This window comes from Homarus americanus, unplaced genomic scaffold (assembly GCF_018991925.1).
Source record: "Homarus americanus isolate GMGI-L3 unplaced genomic scaffold, GMGI_Hamer_2.0 scaffold56333, whole genome shotgun sequence".
Taxonomy (NCBI): Eukaryota; Metazoa; Arthropoda; class Malacostraca; order Decapoda; family Nephropidae; genus Homarus; species Homarus americanus.
This window is the reverse complement of record NW_024734940.1, coordinates 9,090,537-9,113,338: the sequence shown is the minus strand read 5'-3', so window position 1 is coordinate 9,113,338 and position 22,802 is coordinate 9,090,537. Positions and strand designations below refer to the sequence as shown.

At 44.2% G+C, this 22,802-nt stretch overlaps 1 protein-coding gene across 7 annotated transcripts in view; it reads left to right on the top strand.

Moving 5' to 3' along the window:
* Positions 1-22,802, top strand: part of LOC121870620 (guanine nucleotide exchange factor DBS-like) — a 170,973-nt gene that overhangs the window by 82,690 nt on the left and 65,481 nt on the right. For all 7 annotated transcript variants that reach the window (XM_042372471.1, XM_042372470.1, XM_042372469.1 and 4 more), the window contains exons 4-6: positions 2,958-3,048; positions 5,848-5,961; positions 7,535-7,651. In XM_042372471.1, coding sequence (XP_042228405.1) covers positions 2,958-3,048; positions 5,848-5,961; positions 7,535-7,651 — 322 coding nt within the window. The remainder of the gene's footprint in view (positions 1-2,957; positions 3,049-5,847; positions 5,962-7,534; positions 7,652-22,802) is intronic.

The following is a 22,802-nucleotide window of genomic DNA, read 5'->3' as shown; positions in this document are numbered from 1 at the left end:
ATGTTCCCCTGGTGTTCCTTGTCACCATGTTCCCTGGGTGTTTCCTTGTCACCATGTTCCCCAGGTGTTCCTTGTCACCATGTTCCCAGGTATTCCTTGTCACCATGTTCCCCTGGGTGTTCCTTGTCACCATGTTCCCTGGGTGTTCCTTGTCACCATGTTCCCTGGGTGTTCCTTGTCACCATGTTCCCCAGGTGTTCCTTGTCACCATGTTCCCCTGGGTGTTCCTTGTCACCATGTTCCCGGTGTTCCTTGCCCATGTTCCCCAGGGTGTTCCTTGTCACCATGTTCCCCAGGTATTCCTTGTCACCATGTTCCCTGGGTGTTCCTTGTCACCATGTTCCTGGTGTTCTGTCACCATGTTCCCCGGTTTTGTCTGGGTGTTCCTTGTCACCATGTTCCCTGGGTGTTCCTTGTCACCATGTTCCCGTATTCCTTGTCACCATGTTCCCTGGGTGTTCCTTGTCACCATGTTCCCTGGGTGTTCCTTGTCACCATGTTCCCCGGGTGTTCCTTGTCACCATGTTCCCAGGTGTTCGGTTCTGTCTGTTCCCTGGGTGTTCCTTGTCACCATGTTCCCCAGGGTGTTCCTCGTCACCATGTTCCCTGGGTGTTCCTTGTCACCATGTTCCCCTGGGTGTTCCTTGTCACCATGTTCCCCCAGGTATTCCTTGTCACCATGTTCCCCTGGGTGTTCCTTGTCACCATGTTCCCTGGGTGTTCCTTGTCACCATGTTCCTCTGGGTGTTCCTTGTCACCATGTTCCTCTGGGTGTTCCTTGTCACCATGTTCCCCTAGGTGTTCCTTGTCACCATGTTCCCCAGGTGTTCCTTGTCACCATGTTCCCCCAGGTGTTCCTTGTCACCATGTTCCTCTGGGTGTTCCTTGTCACCATGTTCCCCTGGGTGTTCCTTGTCACCATGTTCCCCAGGTGTTCCTTGTCATCCATGTTCCCTGGGTGTTCCTTGTCACCATGTTCCTTGGGTGTTCCTTGTCACCATGTTCCTTAGGTTTTCCTTGTCACCATGTTCCCTTGGGTGTTTCCTTGTCACCATGTTCCTTGGGTGTTCCTCGTCACCATGTTCCTGGGGTGTTCCTTGTCACATTTCCTTGGGTGTTTGTCACCATGTTGGTGTTTGTCCCATGTTCCTTGGGGTGTTCCTTGTCACCATGTTCCTCACAGAGAGAAGAGGTTCAGGTGGTGGCAGCAGAGAAGAGAATTGATGAAGTAAGGGGAGACAAAGGAAGAAGGGAGAGATGTACGAGAGTATTGTGACATACTTTTCTCCTGCACCTCCTGTTAGATATAGGAAGAGGAGGAGAGAGGGAGGATAAAGTTGGGACGTAGAAGATAGTATTTGTGTGTGGTGAATGTTTTGTTTCTCTCCCACTCTGCCTGGTGAAAGTCTCTGTGAGGTGCTACTGTCCCTCCTGGTGAGGCGTCTCTACTCCTGTTGCGAGTTTCTGGGAGATAATGAGACCAGCCTGAAATGGGTTTAGGCCATAATTGGAACGAGGTCTTAATTTGTCGAGGGGAGGGAGGCAGGTGAGAGAGTAGAGGGGCAGATGAGAGGAATGAGAGGGGAAACAGGCAGGTGAGAGAGGCAGGTAAGAGGTGAGAGGCAGAGGAAAGGGGAAAGAGGTAGATGAGGAGGGAGGGAGGCAGTGGAGTGAGAGAGACACAGGTGAGAGGAAGAGACAGATGAGAGGGGAGAGTCGTGTGAGACGAGAGAGAGGCAGGTGAGAAGGTGAGTGTTGAGGGGCAGGTGAGAGGAAAGGGGAGATGAGGGTGAGAGTCTACGAAGGCAGGCAAAAATGGGGTGTAATGTGGACTGGATCTGTACCATCATTAACGTCGTGTCATCCCAAGTTGGCTGTGTCCATCAGCGTCCACAACCTTGTGAACCCACCACGTGACACACTCTGCTGGCATTGGACGTGACATTCGCTGCTGATAGTGGACGTGACACCCTCTGCTAGCAGGAAGTGACAACCGTTATTGTCAATGACACTTACTGCTCACAGAATTGATACCCTCTGCTGACAGCTGACAGGGAGCGCGACACTCGCAGTTTATAGAAGTGACACTCGTGGCTAACGGGAAGTGCCCTCTCTCTGATGAGGAAAAATGGCATCCGCTGATGACAGGAGAATTGACACCCGTTGCTGACAAAGTAACGCTCCTATACTCACGCCCTTGCCAACAGAAGGACTGTGGTGCCTCTACTTTCCAGGTCCCTGATATAAGGTTTTATCACTATAACAAACGAATGAGGCAACTCTCATGTACGACCAACTAGTATCACTTATTTGTTCAACCGACAATATATTTGAAACCTCCCATCTTAATTGTGTGATGATGCTACTTGGTAACATACGTAGAACTCTACTCCGAATCAATGTTTACCTATTTCCTTCCCTATCAAGTGTCTTTGATTTAAATTGATTGTCACGTGTTTTCTCTGTAGTTACTTTTTTATTTGGCCTTTATTTAACTTTATCTACCATTTCACTAAATCTTAATAACATACTCCAGCAATTGTAAAGAAGTAAAGACAATTTTCCTTACATGAACGCCATCTGTTGGTTGCACGCCAAACTTCGTGAAGGCCTTTACTCTCCATTCTTTGGTGGTAGCTTACACATAACCATTACCAAATGACAAAGTTGCTGAGATGAGTCAAAATCAGGAACATAATAAATACAGTGCTTTTCAGTGATCGACTATTGCCTAACATTTTACTGGTCAATGAAATGAGATTGGATCAGGTCAAAACCAGAAAACAATGGGTGAGAATTCGGAAAAACAGGATTCGATTATACTTGGGTCAGCCTCCAGTTACACGCCTGTCTCCCACCAGTCTTTAACATGTGTCATTATGATTATGATGTGTAACATGTCTCGGATATTAGTCTGAAATACGCGTGATATAACTTGATTTAACTTGATGTTTCAGACTCCAGGATGCGGACATGGGCTTTGTCTTGGTTATCGACAGACGGAATGATAAGTGGAACTCTGTCAAGACCGTCCTGCTCAAGATCTCGGTAAGTGCCAGAGGGGGGTGTAAACAGTGGGATTTATATAATATAAAACGTCTTCACACACACACACACACACGAGGGAGAGACCACCACGATTGAACATCCTTAACCAGTCGCTAACCGGTTTATCACCAAGACAGAGCACCAAGACACACAATCGCAACATCCTGAGGCCTTCTTGTTATCTTTTCGCCACATAACACTGAATTCTGGAGCAGCTGAATAATGCTGACTAAAAACAAAAATATTCCCTCCTAGTTGTACGATGAATATAAACTGTGCGCGCGCGTGTGCGTGCATGCCAAAGGGCTGAAAATATACACTTACACAATTGGGGAATGGGTCACTTGATTGACAAGTAATATACGAGTAACTAAAGTGATACAAATATGATATATAAGAACAAGGTGGGGAGAAGGTTATGCTACAGGGCATTTCAACATAGTGACAGTGCAAAAAGGTAAGATTGGCTGGGAGTGAATACACTGGTTGATTACGAGTTGTTAATTTTTACAATGGTTGAGATTGGACTGTTCTTTTAGCAAGCGATCAGTATTTGCTCGTATGGGCTAGATGCAGTTATGGTGTCGAACAGCAATTCATGGACGAGTGATCTCGGGTGGTAGTAGGAGCCGGTGTCGAGAATGGTGCAGAAGCTTCTCACCAAACTTGCAGATGAGGTTATGGTGATGATCAGAGAAAGCCGAGAGGGTCAGTGTGTTGAGCACACTTTTTCTAAGTGTTTTTGTTGTGTAGTATTAAGGGAAGAAGACCAGGCAGGGGAAGCATAGGTGAGCTTGGGAAGCATGAATGTTGAGTCAGCACAAAGGGACTTAAGACGATGGAGGACGTGGAGACAAAAACTGGAGGATTTCACAATTGCACTGATGTGTGTTTTCCAATTTAGTTTATCTACCTGGAGTGTGTTGGAATCTAAAGAGTGAGAGAGAGAGTGTGTGTGTGCTCGAGCATTGAATCAGCTCATGAGATGTTTTTGTCAGACACCACGACTGTGACTGGTATAGACTGAGGATTCTTAAAATAAATACGGAATATCCATATCAAAAAGGGGGTCCAAGAAGTTATGGGTGGGGGAACGTGGCGAGCGCAGCAAGTCCATCCTGTTGGGGGGTTTTGGTGGGGGCTGTAACCCCCCAGAATTTTTTTTTTAAATCTGACCAATATCGTGGGCATTATGAAGCCATTTTGAAGCCATGCGCACTTGATACTAGGAGATATTATGTAGTCAATAGTAAATATTTTTTTACTACACAAAAATGCCCGAGTACAATACTGCATTAAAGAAAAGGTATTGGAATTTTCTGATGAAAAGGGGTGGGTCCGGACCCTCTGGATCCACCCTTGGTTACAACCCCTCTTGTTTATATCGTAATTTAATGTTATATTCCTGCAAGCAACAACATTAATTTTCTTAGTTACAACTCTGTCATATTTCGTATGTGACATGTGTTCATCATTGAATTAAATTTCAATACAGGTTATATCAGTCATAATTCATATTACGTGTGTGCATTATCATTTAGTATTTTAGTACATTTTCTGTTAACTTCGGAGAGGCCAGAGCGAGTCCGAGGCAGCACACAGAGCCGTCTCTTGGCAAGAATTTGCACCACGCAGCCGCCCGCCAATTACAAAACACCTCTGCTGCTTCTCTCATGATCATCAGATCTCTGGGGTATCAACAAAACTTGAGGGTATTTCCCCAATATGTAATTGTCGGTTATGTGAATCGGCAGTTAATGGGACGTAGGCTTTCGGGGTATACAGTAACTGTATTTACCCTAAATTATGAGTTAAAAATAACCATAACATAACCGGCGTCCCTCTCTTTCTCTCTGGCACTGTTTCCGTGAACATCTCCCAGGCATTTGCCCTGGTGAAGTTATTCACTACAGGTACTAGTGGCAATGCTCGTGGTGCCACCTCCCACACCTCCTGGTCTCTTGTTTTTTTGTTTTTTGTTTTTTGTTTTTTTATCCTCTTCGCCACTGATCGGGTCGTTAGCCACTTGGGCAGCCAGTCATGTCTCTGCTATACACTGTTGTTAAGTACTGGGCATGCACTGACTCCTGAATGTATCTGAAGTAGGGCTAAAATACTGTATAGGCAAAATATTAGGAAAGACAAGAGTGTGGAACCAAAACACTTGGCTGGAGATACAGTCTAAAGAAACTTGGTTGCTTGGCGCTGAGTTATCCAGAGAGATTAAAACGCCTGCAATTGCCTAGCTTATACTACAGACAGGCAAGGGGTAACTCCCGCCCCTCAAGTCTAGAAAACCGTGAGGGCAAACTTTTCGGAGTGAGAATTGTGAACTCTTGGAAAAACTGTCAGTGTTGTAACGTTACTGAATGTGAACTTTTCACGACCAGACTTGACCAACACTGGAGCAGGTTCAGATACATTCAGGAGCCAATACTTGCCAACAGTGCATAACAAAGACGTGACTGACCACCCAAGCGGCTCATGAGCTGATCAGCGGCGAAGAGGGTAAAAGTAAAAAGCTAATACTTGTGCAACAACTCTGCAAACTAATGGCACCAGATTCAAAACATGCCAGACCAAAGAGTTACTATCTGTATTATTATTAGTGTGGATATTGAGTTGTAACTATTAGTACAGCACTTGTTTTGTTTATTAAATTGCCTTGGCTGCTTCAATTTATTTCTAAAACACTAGAAAGGAAAGGCCACTGTAAAATGAATCCTACTGTTTGATTTTTTTGGAAAGTTTTATCTCTACCTACAAATACTTTTTAATAACATATCATCTCTGTTCCAGGGATTCTTTCCCGGGCTCATCACAGTTGCTTATGTCCTGAGACCGGCAGGATTCTTCCAGAAAGCTATCTCAGAGGTTTCGAACAAGATATTCAGAGACGAATTCAAGTTCAGGGTAAGTCTATTAGCCAGTTCTTTTGTCTCAGTCTGTTATGGACATGGTCAGGATGCTTGGTAACATTTTAAACAATGATTAGTTTGGCCGAGGTATTCTTGTAAGTCAGAAGCTGGGTTCAGTAGTTGTGTCAAGTGTCAGAATACTGTTAGACAGATTATATGCTAATCCTGTGGACTTGGCAATAATTTGGTTTATACACCAAAAAACAGTGAAAATGAGTTTTTAGAAGAAGTAAAGAAGACAGAAGCACGTGATTTTAAAGGGGAAAGAAGTACTAGAAGTATGACCGTATACAGTACAGTAGATTGGGTAATACCAGTAGACATGAAGGTGGAGAGTGATTTGGCGATGTGCTTGGAGTGCTCTGGCCCAAGGAAGCTATGACGTCCTTGCAGGGATTAATTCCTTTGCAGCTCGCCTCCACCTACAAGCACAACAAAATGGGCCTTGGTTCTTGACACTAACAACTTTGTGTCCAACATCATTCCTCCTTGGGAAGCCCTGAGACCGTTTATCTCCACCAAATGGCTCCCAAGAAAGCAGCAGACCCCCGTATAAGATTCTTTGAGCTCTTCCTGGTGTTTCGGATCGCTTATGTCTGTTAACCGACGGATCCAAAACTGATACTGGCGTCGGTGCAGGCATCTGGTCAGAAAACTATCAGTCTAGATATCACTTGCCATACCACATAAAAGTATTTTCAAGGGAGCTGTTTGCTAGACAAGGCCATTGATTATGGCACACAAACATCTCCGATAATGAGAAATTTGTCATATTTTCAGATTTAATGTCAGCTCTTCAAGCAATAAAAATGGCCAAACAGAAATGAATGAAATACAGTGCAACATTATCAATAAATTCTACTCAACTGACAAAAACATCTGCTTGGTGTGGGTCCCGAAGGAGTACCCTGGAAGCTACTGCGGTTTCTCTCTCTTAAGTAAGCTTACAGGTAATAGGAGATGGCATGACAAATGGACCAGGCTGAATATCCATAATAAGTTCAAGCCCAATACTGTATTGCAGACTGGTCCATGGTATATAGGAACAGCAGGCAGGAAGACATTGTACTTGTGTGGTTGAGAATGATTGCCTCCTAAATCTAGTACATGTACAGTATACTGTACAGTATTCTCCCCACATGTTGCTTCCAAAACATGTTGATGGAGGAATTTTTCTTGTACCACTTCTAAAAATTCATCTGATTCCCAGTCTCCAGTTAAGTTATTCCAGTTTATATTCCTAAAATTAAAATCGTGGAATACAGACATTGTTAGATCTTGATGCCTTAGTTTTCTCATCGTAGACAATTCTACTACAGTATTTATTCTATCTAGGTCCTGTGGTCGGTAAATGATTCTTAAGAGTAAGTGCTACCCTACCATCACTTAGTAGGCAAAATTAATGAGTAAAACCTCTTTCCTGGGTAATTCAAACTTATTATGTTGTACTGTATACCGTATAGTTTAAGAAGTTTTCTGATTCTACATGATCTGAATGTGTAAATTGGAGAGAAGACAGATAATACGGTTTTAAGTGATTGTTTCTAATGACAGATTTTCTTTGATAGGTTGTTGTGTGCAACTGTATCGGTGACCTGCATGAATACATAGACAAGAACCAATTGACAGAGGACCTTGATGGATGTATCCCCTACAACCATGATGAATGGATAGAGCAAAGAGTGGTAAGTTACCCACCTTCACACTTCATTTTGTGGTTTTGTCTTTCTTGTCAATACAGTACAGCAATAAAGTGAATTGTTTAAAAGTGCAAAGGCCTTCTGATGTTGCAAGTTTGAAGTATTTTTTGTGTTTTACTCATTGGTATTACATTATGGTGCTTTGTATGTTGCTCATTATCCTTGTTAAGTACAGTATATTATATAATTTTATTTCTTTTGTTAATATTTTTGGTGCAGTTTGTAACTTTTGTGAATTTTTAATTTTTTGGGTATCATAACATTGTTTTATATTTTACTCGATTAACTTGGCTCTTCTGATTTATATTCAGTTATACATATTTACAGATGCCAACCTCTAGTGAATAAAAGCAGATGCATTATGGCATGGAGCTGCTGTAATTTTTTGGTTGTCTGTGAACTTTTCTTTGTCAGGAATATAGTTCTTTTATTGATACAGAGTGTGATGAAACTAATTTGCAATATGCATTATCAGTAGGTTAAGCGCAAAACACCAAATTCTAGTCCTTCAGTCAAAAATAAAAGTCACAGTTACAGGTCACATTTGTTAATGGGAGAACAGTATTATGTACCTTTGGTTCTTTTGTTCCATATTATTCAGTTGCTGGTACAATGTTTTCTTGTGTCTTAATTTGCTTCACTTTTCAATCTTCTTCGTTTTTGGTTTTTTTTTTTAATATTTTGTTCTTTGGTATTGTTCTCATAAATGTTTGTTGCAAGTACCGGGTATTTTATGTCTTTGGAGCACTGGCACTGGTATAGTGGTCTGGCACTTTTTATGTTCCTAATGCACTATGTTTAGATTTTTTAAGTTTCATATTTGTTGGAGATGTACAGTAGTCTCAAGGGAACTACAGTACAGGGAACAATGGTTAATACTGTAGTGTTAGTACTAGTTGGAGGGAGGACTCAAATGTGAACAACTGGTACTGTAATATTTTTTTCTTTTAAAGAGTTGAAGGATGAAGACAATTAATGCCTTAAGTCTTATGGAGAGATTACTGACTTGATTGATTCTTGGTTTTTGGTACTTGTCCGTATTTTGTATAATTACATGACATATTTAGCAGAAAAAATGTAAGATTGATTGATGAATTATTTAAAATTTCAGGGATGAAGGCTATTAGGTATGGCAAGAGATTGTTGTCTTGAATGACTCTCACTTTTGGTATTTCTTTTAATTATTAGTTGTTGCGAGGATAATTTAAGGCACTGTAAAGCCATTGGCTTTATTGATAGTATAGTAGTATACAGCATATGGCTTTAAGGCCCCTCCATAAGTGACTTGTGAGATCCCAGCAAGCTGAACACCACATGAGAGAACCTGCCAATAGTTTAGTGGAAGAATGGTTTATTCAGGTGAAGAATTTGTTTTATAGCAGATATACATTCTTACCTCATCACAACAAAATTCTTTTAACCATTAAAGTACTAAGTCCATTGATCGATGTGTTCCCAAAACAATCCCCATTTATTGATGTGGGGCTTGTCCTGATTTTGCTTTCAAATTGCACGATTTTATTTTGCCGGGAATACAAAGCCTTGTGGCTACTAAATTAGGGAAAAATGGTTTGTGATAACTGGAAGTCTCCTCACCGCCTTCTAGGGGTAAAATAAAAGGGGGGGAGGGGGGGGCTCCCTGACCTCTTCTCCCACACTACCCTCCACTCATCCCCCCATCTCCCCTGACCCCTCCTCACTATTCTCCATCTCGTTGGCTCATTTACCAGCATTATACTGTACTATACATTTTGTTATTTTTTGTGTTTTCCGTGTTCCTAAACATTTTTTTTTTTTAACTATTGGCTATTGGGGTGGTACTGGGATAAACTGGTCCACTACTGGTATGTGCAGGTATTTTTATTATATTAATCACTCTAGAAACTGTTTTATACTTATGGATAAGTCCAAAAGTTACACAACATTATTTTCTACTATTTTTTCATTGGTGGATTGCCAGAAAGGGTGACATGGTCCCTCTTTGACGGTCCACACCATCCACTACACCACTCAGGTGGCCCATATGGGACTTTGTCTTACATTTCTACACTCCATTAACTATTTCCTATGAATCCATAACACCAAAAATTAAGGAAGAGTTTTTGCATTTGTTTTTTGTTTTCTAATTAAGTCGTGTGAAACTTTAATGTGAAATTTAAAGTTACATACAGCACTAGATTCCTAAGTTTCTATTACTCCTGTACGGTTACAGTACTCTGTGTACTTTGTGTTTTACTGTAAATATTTTATTACTGTATTATTTCACTTACCTGTGATAAAAGAACATAATGCAGAGTAATGTTTACTGGAAACACTTTGCACATGTTTAACTGACTCAATGCATCATCCAAGTACAGCAGAAAGAAAACTTTCACCCAGGTCACTTAAGGTAAGAATTTTCCCCAGTGAATTGTGTTCATCCATTCATGTACTGTACAGTATGAGGGATGATTGAAAATTAACTACTGTACAGTATAAAGAATATGATTTTGAAATGAGTGTAGTACAAGGATTGATAGTTGCAGTATAGGTTCATTCACCAAGCCCAGTATGGCAGCATTTAGATACCTTTACCATCTGGTGCAAGCGGGGTATAGACAGTGGCTAAATAAGAATGGCTTGGCAAGGTGAAATAAAGAATAAACAACATACAGTAGTGCTTTTTTATGGGTAAATAATGTGGCACTAAATTAAATTTATCATCAGCCTGCAGATTTCTTGAGACTTTAAACCATGATATATCAGAGTTTGGCAGCATACTGTAGGTAAGTTTGTGGACGACATGAAGATATTTAGGAAGGTACCAAGTTAAGATGATATTGCAACCCTGCAGAGATCTCCACAAACTGTTCAAATGGTCTCGAGTCAGACTGATCATAAGATACACCAACCCTACTCACAACTATCCTCCTCACCCCACTCCACACATCCTCCCTCTCACCACACTCCACACGTCCGCCCTCTCACCCCACTTCACACATCTTCCCTCTCACCAGTCTCCATACATCCTCCCTCTCCCACCACACCACACGTCCGCCCTCTCACCACATATCCTCCCTCTTACCACCTCCACACATTCTCCCTCTCCTTCCTCCCTCACATCCTTCCTCTCCCACCACACTCCACATCCTCCCTCTCCACCCTCCCACACCTCCCCTCTCCCTCCCCTCCCACCCCTCTCACCCCCACCCCACACATCCTTCCTCTCACCACACTCCCACATCCTCCCTCTCACCACTCCCACATCCTCCCTCTCACCCCTCCACCCCCCTCCACTCATTATCCCTCTCACCCCTCCCCCACATCCTCCCTCTCACCCCCTCCCCCCCCCCTCCCTCTCCCACCCCCTCCCACCACCTCCTCTCACCCCTCCTCATCCTCCCCTCACCCCTCCCACATCCTCCCTCTCACCCCCTCCACATCCTCCCTCTCCCCCCCTCCCACCCCTCCCACATCCTCCCCTCTCACCCCCACCTCCACACATCCTCCCTCTCATCCCTCCTCGTCCTTCCTCTCACCCCCCCTCCCCACATCTTCCCTCTCCACCACCTCCCACATCCTCCCTCTCACCCCCCCACATCCTCTCCCACCTCACACACATCCCCCCTCTCTCCCCTCCACATCCTCCCTCTCCCTCCTCCACATCCCTCTCCCATACTCCTCCAACTCATTCTCCCCATCACCCTCCCCATCCTCCCTCTCCACCATCCTCCCACACCTCCCACATCCCCCTCTCCTGCCTCCCCCTCCTCCATCCTCCCTCTTCCTCCCTCTCACCCCATTCCCCATTCCACATCTTCCCTCTCCACCACACATCTTCCCTCTCCCCCCCCATTCCACACATCCTCCCTCTCTCACCACACTCCACATCCTCCTCTCACCCCCTCCCACATCCTCCCTCTCCACCCTCCATCCTCCCTCTCATCCACCTCCTCCCTTCCTCCCTCTCACCCATTCCACATCTTCCCTCTCACCCCACCTCCCACGTCCTCCTCTCAACACCTCCTCACGTCCTCCTCCTCCACCCCTCCACATCCTCCCCTCTCTCCACATCTTCCCCTCTCATCCCCCTCCCACTTATCTTTCCCCATCACCCCCCGCCCTTCCCCCATCATCCTCCCTTCCCTCTCTTCTCCCATCCACTATAACCCTTATCTCTCCTCTCCCCATCACCCCCCGTCCTTCCTATCTCCTCCCCATCACCCCCCCTCCCCTTGTTCTCCCCATCACCCCCTCCTTTGTTTCCTCCTCATCACTCCCTTCCCTATCTTCTCTCCCCATCATAACTCCCTTCCCTATCTCTCCTCTCCTCATCACCCCCTCCCTTGTCTCCTCTCCTCATCATCACTCCCTTCCCTATCTTCTCTCCCCATCATCCCTCTCCCTTCCCTATCTCTCTTCTCCCCCCTTCATACCCTGCCTTGCCTCTCCCCGTCTCCCTTCAGTGTGTGTCCCAGTTCTCAAGGAACCTACTGTGTTGTAACGCTAAGTCATAGTTACAACATTGAAAGAATGAATCACTTAGTGTCATTCATCCTTTCATTGTGACCTCAACTATTTCTTCTCATTATTCATTATAACTATGAAGTTGGCTCACTCTCGCTCAGTTCATAGTCTATATAATGACGCACTGAGGCGAGAATCCCGTCATGTAATTACTGTATCCAAAGTTTCGGATACAGTATTACTATGGAGGAGTTTCACCTGTAGCCCAATACTTCAGAGGTCTTTCATATTTTCTTTTGAATGAGTTTGATATTTTGTTTAAGGATTACGTCAAGATCCTATATAACCTTTTCTTCATTTATGTATGAAATCGTGTGTTAGGATGTATTTTTATCAGTTTTATTCAATATTTCACTTAAAACCGTAGGATTTAGCCGTAGTTTCTAATGGTACAATCACATATTTCGCTAATTCCTGGATTCTTAAAGGTACGTACAGAACATTAAAGATTTCCTCTAATTGACTATGTGAGAATTCGTTTCACTATTTCACGTGAGCGCTGGCGTAATGATCCTGGTCCAAAATGGTGTGGAAACCATTGTAGTAAGGTGCTTTGTGTTATCAGAAGGTAGGAGAAAATGTAACGTTGGATTGATGGTTGGTAGTACAGCGGTAACACGTGTATATCTCACCAATATGTCCTGGATTATATTTTAGAGAGTACATTAGGACACACCTTACAACATTATACAAATTATTAAAGAGTTGTTTTGTTCATTTATATATATATTTTTTTTTTTTTGAAGCAATTCTTGATTCTCTTAAGTATTGAGCGAATAGGTTAGAGGATTATGGGAGATGGGGAGAAGATAGGGAGAGGGGAAGGTAGAGGAGATAAGAGACTCAGGAGAGGTAGAGATACGTTAAAAGGGGGAAATAGAAGAGAAGAGGAAGAGCGAACAGTGGATGGGAGGCTGCGGAAGGGAGAGAGAGAGAGGAAAGATTGGGTTGGGAGGAAAACAGAAACTCATGGAACGGAGTAGAAAGGGAGGAGTCTCTCTCTCTCTCTCTCTCTCTCTCTCTCTCTCTCTCTCTCTCTCTCTCTCTCTCTCTCTCTCTCTCTCTCTCTCTCTTCCCCCACCCCCCATTATCTCCCCACCATTATATTTTAATCTCCCCACCATTGTCTCTCCTCTCCCCACCATTACTTCTCTCCTCTCCCCACCATTATCTCTCCTCTCCCCACCATTATCTCTCCTCTCCCCACCATTATCTCTCTCCTCTCCACACCATTATCTCTCCTCTCCCCACCATTATCTCTCTCCTCTCCCCACCATTATCTCTCTTCTCTCCCCACCATTATCTCTCCTCTCCCACCGTATCTCTCCTCTCCCCCACTATATCTCTCCTTTCCCCCACCATTATCTCTCCTTCCCTCTCTGTTCCTTTATCTTCCCCCTTCAGTACTCCTCCTCTTCCTCCCTCCCTCCCTCCCTCCTTCCTCCCTCCTTCCTTCCTTCATTCCTTCCCACTTCTCCCACCTTCACTCCCTCCCCTTCACTCCTCCCCCACCCTCCCTTCACCCCTCCCACCCTCACTCCCTCCCACTTTCACTCCCTTCCATCCACACTACCTCCCACCCTCACTCCACCTCACCCTCACTCCCTCTCACCCACACTACCTCCCACCCTCACTCCACCTCACCCTCACTCCCTCTCACCCTCACTCCCGGTTATCCCAACACTTGATGCTCCGTTATATTCCCTCCACACGCCGCTACCTCCTTTACCCTACGACTCCCTCATCTTCTTCCTCACCATACCATGTCATCTCTTCCCGCCTCTTCCTCCCCTTGCCTCAGCCATCTCCTTGCCACACTTCGCATCTTACCCTTCTCCCCTGCCTTCTTTCTCACCCTTACCCTCATCACACTCTACCTGTCCACCACTCGCAGGATGGTTAGACTCGGCACACGGTCTTCCGCCTCAGTCCACGCCACACTTTCTGCTCTTCGAGGTGCGGATGTTGGGTGTCGACGGGTGTAGGAGTGTGTCAAAGTGTGCGTGCAGTGGGTTGGACACCCCGGGGTGTACGTTTCCCACCGTGCAATCATGACACCGAGGATGGCACTGAAGCCAATAGTTTTGTCGCCGATTGTAGGCAATAAAAGTTCACGTTGCATGATTTATGTCTTTGTAGTCGTGGGGCAGCCAAGGAAGTCATGGATAACTCTCAAGATATGTTTTCAGTTTTGTTAATATCGGACTTCTCTCTGTGGGAGGTTGCTGTAAGGACAAGAGTGGTAGTCACATTTGATCGGTGGATGCCTCTGTTAACGAATAGTAACTTAACGGAAGTTCCTTTGAGATAGAGTTTGGAGTGAAGCCGTCAGTTATCGGCACTGAGCGATAACGGAGGCGGTGGCATTTGCCTTGGTAGGTCTAGGTAAAGTAGCTGTAGGTATTCCTTGTTCGATATCGTTAATTTGAAGGCTCAGCAGGGTCTGATGCCGGGAGCGGGAGACAAGGTCAAGGGTTATGGTAGGCGCGCGCAAAGGTGGAGTCATGTGGAGTACTAATTTATGGATCATCAACGTAGGTGACGAAGTGACCAGTAAGGAAACGTTCAGTAATATTATAGTTTAGTTGCTAGACAGAAGTCATGAGGACGTTGAAGAGTGGGGCTGAGAACACCACCTTGGGTGTCTATACTTTGAGTCTTTGGCTCTCCAGTAGTGTCCCAGAAAACGAACACTAGTCCTGTGATTATAGAGGTAGTTGGGGTTCCACGTGAGGATCTCCAGAAACATCTGAAATGATCCCTTAAGAGATGATTATAACATTGGACAGGCGAGGTGACTGGGGATGCCAGCTGAGGGTGTTGACTTAGGTACAGTAGACGAGGTGGGGTGAGTCCCCTCTGTCATGCTAGTCATGCACCGGTGGGGAGGGACGCGGAGGTGAGGTGCAGGGAGTGAGGGAGGGAGAAGGGAGAATGAACAGGTGGGAGAGAGAAGAGGGGGATAGAGGAAGAAGAAAATAAGAGGTAGAAACTGCTGAGGGGTGGGGGGTAGATCAATGGTAGAAGAATGGATAAGGAGGATGTAAAGAAAGGAGAGTGGAGATTAAGGTGAGAGAAGGGGGAAGAACAGGTACGTGAAGGATGCAGGGAGGAAGGAGGGAAGATTGGATATTTGTAGGAAGGAAGGGAAAACAAAATCAAGAATTAAAGGAAGGAGGTGAAGGAGGAGGGAAGGGGACAGTGGGACACGGAGGAGTGCACGGTAATGGCTGTGGTGGGATGGGCGGCGGCGGTGGCGATGATGATAGTGGTAATGGTGGTGCCGGAAGCTGACACCTGCGTTAATAGTGAGATGGTGATGACACTCCTTAGGACGAAGAGGTGAGTGAGGTAAGGTAAGGTGAGGTGAGGTGAGGTGGGTGTACAGGACGTGATAGGGGGGGAAGATGGGAGGGGCTGGCGTGAGGGTCGTACATTGATATGGAGAAACTAATGACAACTGTTGAAATATGAGAGAAACTTGTAAAGGACGCAAATTCCATGTAATTATTCAGCACCACAAACTTCATCTTGGTGACAGGACGTAACAGGTGTTGCGTATGACTGACAGGTGTTGTGTATGACTGACAAGTGTTGTGTATGACTGACAGGTGCTTTGCATGACTGTGGCAGGTGTTGTGTATGACTGACAAGTGTTGTTTATGACTGTGGCAGGTGTAGTGTATGACTATGGCAGGTGTAGTGTATGACTGACAGGTGTTGCGTATGACTGTGACAGGTGTTGTATAACTGACAGGTGTTGTGTATGACTGTAGAAAAGTTGTGTATGACTTCGACATTTTCAAGTGCTAGTGGCGACTATGGCAGGTGTTGTGTATGACTGTGCAGGTGTTGTATAACTGATAGGTGTTGTGTATGACTGACAAGTGCTGTGGCGACTACAGGTGTAGTGTATGACTGACAGGTGTTGTGGGGTATGACTGTGGCAGGTGTTGTATAAACTGGGACAGGTGCTGTGTATGACTGTGGCAGGAAGCAGGGAGGACTGATTTGTGTTGTGTATGACTGTGGCAGGTGTTGTGTATGACTGACAAGTGTTGTGTATGACTATGGCAGATGTAGTGTATGACTGACAGGTGTTGTGTATGACTGTGGCAGGTGTTGTATAACTGACAGGTGTTGTGTATGACTGTGGCAGGTGTTGTGTATGACTGTGACAGGAGTTGTGTAAGACTGACAAGTGTTGTGTATTACTGTGACGAGTTGTGTTAGACTGACAAGTGTTGTGTGTGACTGTGACAGGTGCTGTGTGTGACTGTGACAGGTGTTGTGTATAACTCTGGAGTTTATGTAACCCGCCAGTGTGTCCTCCAGCTTATATCACATGAAGATTAGCCACCCTAACGCTAACCTGAGTTATCCTACGCTAGCCTACCCTACGCTAGCCTACCGTAGCTTACCCTACCCTAACAGGGAGGTCCGGAGCTAATGTGGAGGATTAATGCGCAGATAAAGCATGAATCATGACCCTAGCCAACCCTACCCTACCCTACCTCCCAGTTAGTGTTGGGTTTTTTTATATTTTTAGTTGAAATAAGTTGGGGAGGCGAATCTTCAGGTGGCTCCTGGATCTTGTTTATTATATATGAAGTATTAAGAAGTCGGTTTTATTTAAGCTCCAGTGGCATAACGACAGTTAGAAAAGTTAAATGTTATTTTAATTTCCACTATATATATATATATATATATATATATATATATATATATATATATATATATATATATATATATATATATATATATATATATATATATATATATATAATGGGAAAGCATCAACTAAGCGACACCTTTACACTGGTGCGAAGTCGATAGCCTTCTGTTTTGACGTACAATTTAGAAAATAATAAAAGTAATATGAAAAACTGAAACTTACTGTCACGCTGTATCGTCTCTGGGGTACGTCACGTGTTGCCATCATTGTACCATCTCTACCTCCTCTTATCCGAATTTCCTTCTTTTTTATATCCCCTTATTTCGCTCTGTCTTCGTTTTTTTTTTCACCTGCGTAAGACTGTGTACACTTTACCTCCACTCCTCCCACCACTCTTATAGTTTAGGTCTAAGTTGTGACTTCTTTATATGATAGCCAATCATTGTTGTTGAATATTTTACTTTTTATGTGTCAAGTGTTTGCCAAATGTTTTCTGTTGAAGGTGGTTGAAATGTTTGGGTAAGACTGTATGCGCCAAGGTACAGTTTTCTAACGGACGGAGTTAATAGGCTTCTTATTTAGCATCAAACTCCTAAAAATATAATGAGAGGGACTGCTGGTTTAGAAGCTGTGAGGTGATATAAACTTTAGTTCCTCTCGCGGTCACACCCGGGGAAGCGCGACCCGTGAGGCGGAACGTCAGGAAACGTGCATGCCTATTATCAGTTCGCGCAGCGCGTATCTCTTGCATCCAGTGGGTCACGCCTCTCGTGGGAGAACCTAGCGGGATCCTGTGTCGAGCATCCTGGTGACGCAGTGTTCTCTCTGTGGTGCTTTGGGGTGGCAAGGCTGTGGAGCTATAGGCTGTGGTGGTGCGGCGAGGTTATAGAGCAATGAGCCTATAGTAATTCAAGGCTACTCTGTGCTTCTGGTGTCATCAGTACTATGTTGGTGCTCGTCGAGTGATATTGTTATTTGATCTAACTTATCGTTAGTTTGTCATGTAATGATTTACCGCATGTAGCATGAGAAGTGGTAAGTAAATCAAGAGCTTGAGCGATGCCACTGTGTTGGAAACATAAGTCGAGTTGAAACCTGTGTGTTGTATGATAATGGAAGTGGAAGGAAGACGATGATAAATCCAATATATGAGAGCCTGAGTGACTTCAATACTTCTTCCGTGAGTAACATCAGATCATTTTTCCTGGACATAAGAAATTGTAATGGTCTTGAATGTCTCGCAACAAATGGGGACGCCTGCATAGTTCCATCGCCGTTTAACTCAGTTCACAAAGGAAATTCTCTCACCTCCTCACTTTTAACTGTGTCATCTGAAGACTCATCAACATCAGTGCCAGACGACCATGGCTATGATGTGCCATCGCTGCCTTATTTAGCTCCGTCCTTATCAGCGACCTCAGACTTAGTTGATGAAACTTACTATTTCCCATCTCACCTGAGGTCAGCTACACCAGCCCAGACAAATGTAATAACTAGATCGCCATATATAAAACTCAGAAGTAAATGCTGTGTGCCTTCTTTTCTTGGGCCAGTCATCACTACTCCACGACCACCAAATGAAACTTTACCTAAAGATTATGATGAAGGACTGTACACCGTCCCTTATGCCTTCCGTTCCTTAAAGCTTACTCTGCCAGGTATAGTCGTGATAGACCCTGAAACAGAGTGTGAGAGAGTCTGTGCTGAACCTTCATCTCTACGTCCTTTAAGACTCATATCCCCCACTGTCGAAGATGATAACTGGAAGATGCAGGACAAAGGGTACGTCATGTCCGGTCCCAGTATTCCAGAGAGCCCATTGGCAAGATATCACTTTACAGAGTATGATATTCCAACGTCAGTAAGAACAGTTTCGTCATTGTCTCAACTTCAGTATGAAGATGACCCGCTCTATGAGGAAATTCCAGATACTGATTCTCAAGCTTTTGCTCTGAAGATGGGAAAGGTCTCTAGTGCAAATGTGAACGAGACAAACGGATACTGTAATACTTCTTTCGTAGGTCAGGGATTTACCAGTATAGGAAGCACCTCTGAAGGAAGCTGTCATAATGAAGAGGATGACTATGAAAATAGATATATCTCGAGAGAATGTAAGCCTGGTATACCAACGTACTGGTTTACAGGGGATTCGAAATGGAAGTGGACTCCCGCTTGTGGCTTAAGTGATGTCCGGGAGGAAGATCATGGAACCGAGGAGAGTTTCAGCAGAGAGATAATCAATATATACAGAAACATTGACTCTGAGATCACTACTAAGGATTCGTTTTATAGAAATACTGAAGATGAAAGTCTAGCGTGTAGTCAGGACCCAAGTTGGAGTGAGTTTAGCCAGGAACCCAGCTGGAGCGATTCTGGTATTGAATCAAATCAGGACCACAGTGTAGGCGACGCTGGCGAGGGGCTAGATCAGGAGATCGGCTGGGCTGAAGCGAGTGGAAGATCCGATTATGGACCCAGCTGGAATGAAAATGTTGGATTTGATGCCAAAATAAAGCTAGGACTAGGACCTATACCTGAGCTGACCTTAGGACCAGAGAACCTGATCATTAACGCGGGCTGGTGCCTAGGACGCTACTTAAGGAAACATGGGCCACCCCATCTACGCCCGGTGTCTTCGTCAGTCTCCCAGGTGAGCCATTGTGTCTTACTAGACAGACAGTTCTCATCCGCTTCCTTCCTAACGTAGAGTCAGGGTAGATAGGTAAGAGTTTCTTCCTTATATCCTAACACTTGTATAACTTTAGTATAAGACAGTCCTGGATTCTACTATCATTAATAGTTTTCCATTGCTATATACTATAACTGTAACTGTTAGTCCAGGGCTGTCATATATAGTATTGGTTGGACCGCTTGGTTTATGTCCTGCAGTTGTAGTGAATTTTTACTGATGGTTGTGGCATGGTATATTATCTTGCATTTGTTGTGATCTATGATGAATATCAGAATATTCCTGATAATGGCTGGTAAATATCGACGACTTCCATGACACTGCTATCATTTAGGTTGTTTTTATTCTCATTTTCCTAAGTTGTGTGAATGAGAAAGTGCGAGAGTAACGGTGTACATCCTTGACTAACGAAGCGTTAGCCAGTCGTTCGAGTCATGATCCCGTGGGAGTGGGAGAAAGTCTGCAATACTTGAAAAAGAAAAAAAGAGAGAGACTCTTAAGCGTATTTTGATTACACTTTATTTCGAAAGTTTGAATACAAAATAGTTACACGTACTGTATATGACTATTTTGACAAAGCTATATTTATGTTTTCCTAGCGGTAATCGTTTATTATCAGTGTGTGTGTGTGTGTGTGTGTGTGTGTGTGAATAATTTAAGAGAATGTCATGAAACTTCATGACTACCATCCATGACGTAACTTTCAGTGATGTAAAACCTTAGGACTGAAATGTTTCTTATATTAAAACCGAAGGGAAGTGAGGAGTATTCTGAGACACCAAAAACTAGAGGCTGCCTTGGCCAGGGGGCTCTTGACTGTCTAGTCACTCGGCTTATTTCAACTATATGTAGTATACATTTAACTGCGTTGAGCCCCGTGCATTTATGTAGCAGCATATGTGTATTATAACTGTAATCGCTCCAGTTTTTCTTGATGGTAGATGTGGGAAAGAAATCACAACAAGAATAGATCAAGCAAAAGCAGCATATAATGATCTAAGAGACCTAATGAAAGGGGGCATTAACCTTAATTTGAGAAAAAGGCTGTTGATAGGCTTTATATGGCAAGGACTGATGTACAGGTCAGAAGCGTGGACACTTTCAGCAGACACCAGAAAGAGGTTGGAGGCCTTTACAATGTGGTGTTATAGGCGAATGCTAAGAATAAGCTACACTGACAGAAAAACAAATGAAGAAGTATTAAGATTAGCAAAAACTTACAGAGAAATACTTGAAATTTACAGAAAAAAAGAGATACTTTGGTCATATAATTAGGGATGAGGGAATAATGGGCAAAGTTGGGGGTAGAAAGGGCAGGAGAAGGCAGAGACAGGGATAGAGGAATGAAAAATAAATACTGGGTCCTTAGAGAGGCAAATTCTTGGAGGATTGGTAAAAACAGTCCGAAAACTTTTAGATATGAGGACGGTATTCTGATTGGTAGATTGATTGAGACTGGGAGCGTCCCGGGATCGAACCAATGACTCTACAGCAGGCGAGTGTTGTTTCCACTCGGCCATCATACTCCTCTCCATTTAGTTTTTCTGATGCTGTTTTTAGACCTTTGAACATCACAAACACGTTCACTCCTTTCTCGAGAAACTTTTGCTCTTTCATACAAATATTTGATTCTTTCATTCTTATCTTTTTGTTAACCCACATAGCTCTTCCCTCAATATCCTGGATGTCATTGGTACAATTCCTTCAATAATTACCTTTCACTCTCCACGATATACTTGAGCGTTTCCTTAATTAATTCGGCTTTTCTTCTCACCGCCTCCCCATCCTTCATACAGGGGAAGTATACACACACTTGACATTATTACCGGTAGTATCCTTCCCTCTTTTAACATTTCAACGTTGATTCCATCACATATAGTGCCTTCCATTCTTAAGCCTACTCACTGCTGCTCACATAATATTTTAATTCTGTTTCCACTTGTGTAATATAAATTATATTTGAGAACGATTTTTTTTTTTAAACATACCGTCGTATTCATTATTTATTTTGGGGATGAAAGAGCAATCCGTGCGTGCCAATCGTCAGGCGTGAATTGGCCGAGACGTCCCTGGAGGGCAATGAGAACACATGATCGCTTTCATCTTGGGTCCATATTCTCAAAATTTTACAGTAAATATTCAGTGAAAATAAAGTTTAAAGAATGGCCCTTATTAATTTATTCAAAGTAATTTAAAAAAAACTTACAATGGTAACCTAAAAATACACTGACAATTTTGTTTATCTACATAGTATATTATCATTATTTTAGTTGAGAAAATTAACATACATTCTTAACGAAGATTTTCCACCATTGTTAGAGAAGTGAAGAAACAACGGTACCTCTTGGGCAAACTTAAAACACCATTATGTTACTACCACAAAAAAATACCACCTACTGTACAACCAGTGGCACCCACACCACCAATGACACCCACATCACCAATGACACCCACACAACCAGTGACACCCACACAACCAGTGACACCCAAACAACCAGTGACACCCACACAACCAATGACACCCACACCACCAGTGACACCCACACCACCAGTGACACCCACACCACCAGTGACACCCACCCCACCAGTGACACCCACCCCACCAGTGACACCCACACCACCAGTGACACTCCACCCCACCAGTGACACCCACCCCACCAGTGACACCCACACCACCAATGACACCCACACCACCAATGACACCCGCCAATTCACCAGTGACACCACACAGTGACACCCACACCACCAATGACACCCACACCACCAGTGACACTCCACCCCACCAGTGACACCCACAAGAGTGACACCTACACCACCAGTGACACCCACACACCACCAGTGACACCCACACCACCAGTGACACCCACACAACCAGTGACACCCACACCACCAATGACACCCACACCACCAGTGACACTCCACACACCAGTGACACTCCACACCACCAGTGACACCCACACCACCAATGACACCCACACCACCAGTGACACCCACACCACCAGTGACACCCACACCAATTGTGTGACACCCACACCACCAATGACACCCCACACCACCAGTGACACCCACACCACCAATGACACAAACACCACCAGTGACACCTACACCCACACCAGTGACACCCACACCACCAGTGACACCCACACCAATTAATGACACCCACACCACCAGTGACACCTCCTCACCACCAGTGACACCCACACCACCAATGACACCCACACACCACCAGTGACACCCACACCACCAATGACACAAACACCACCAGT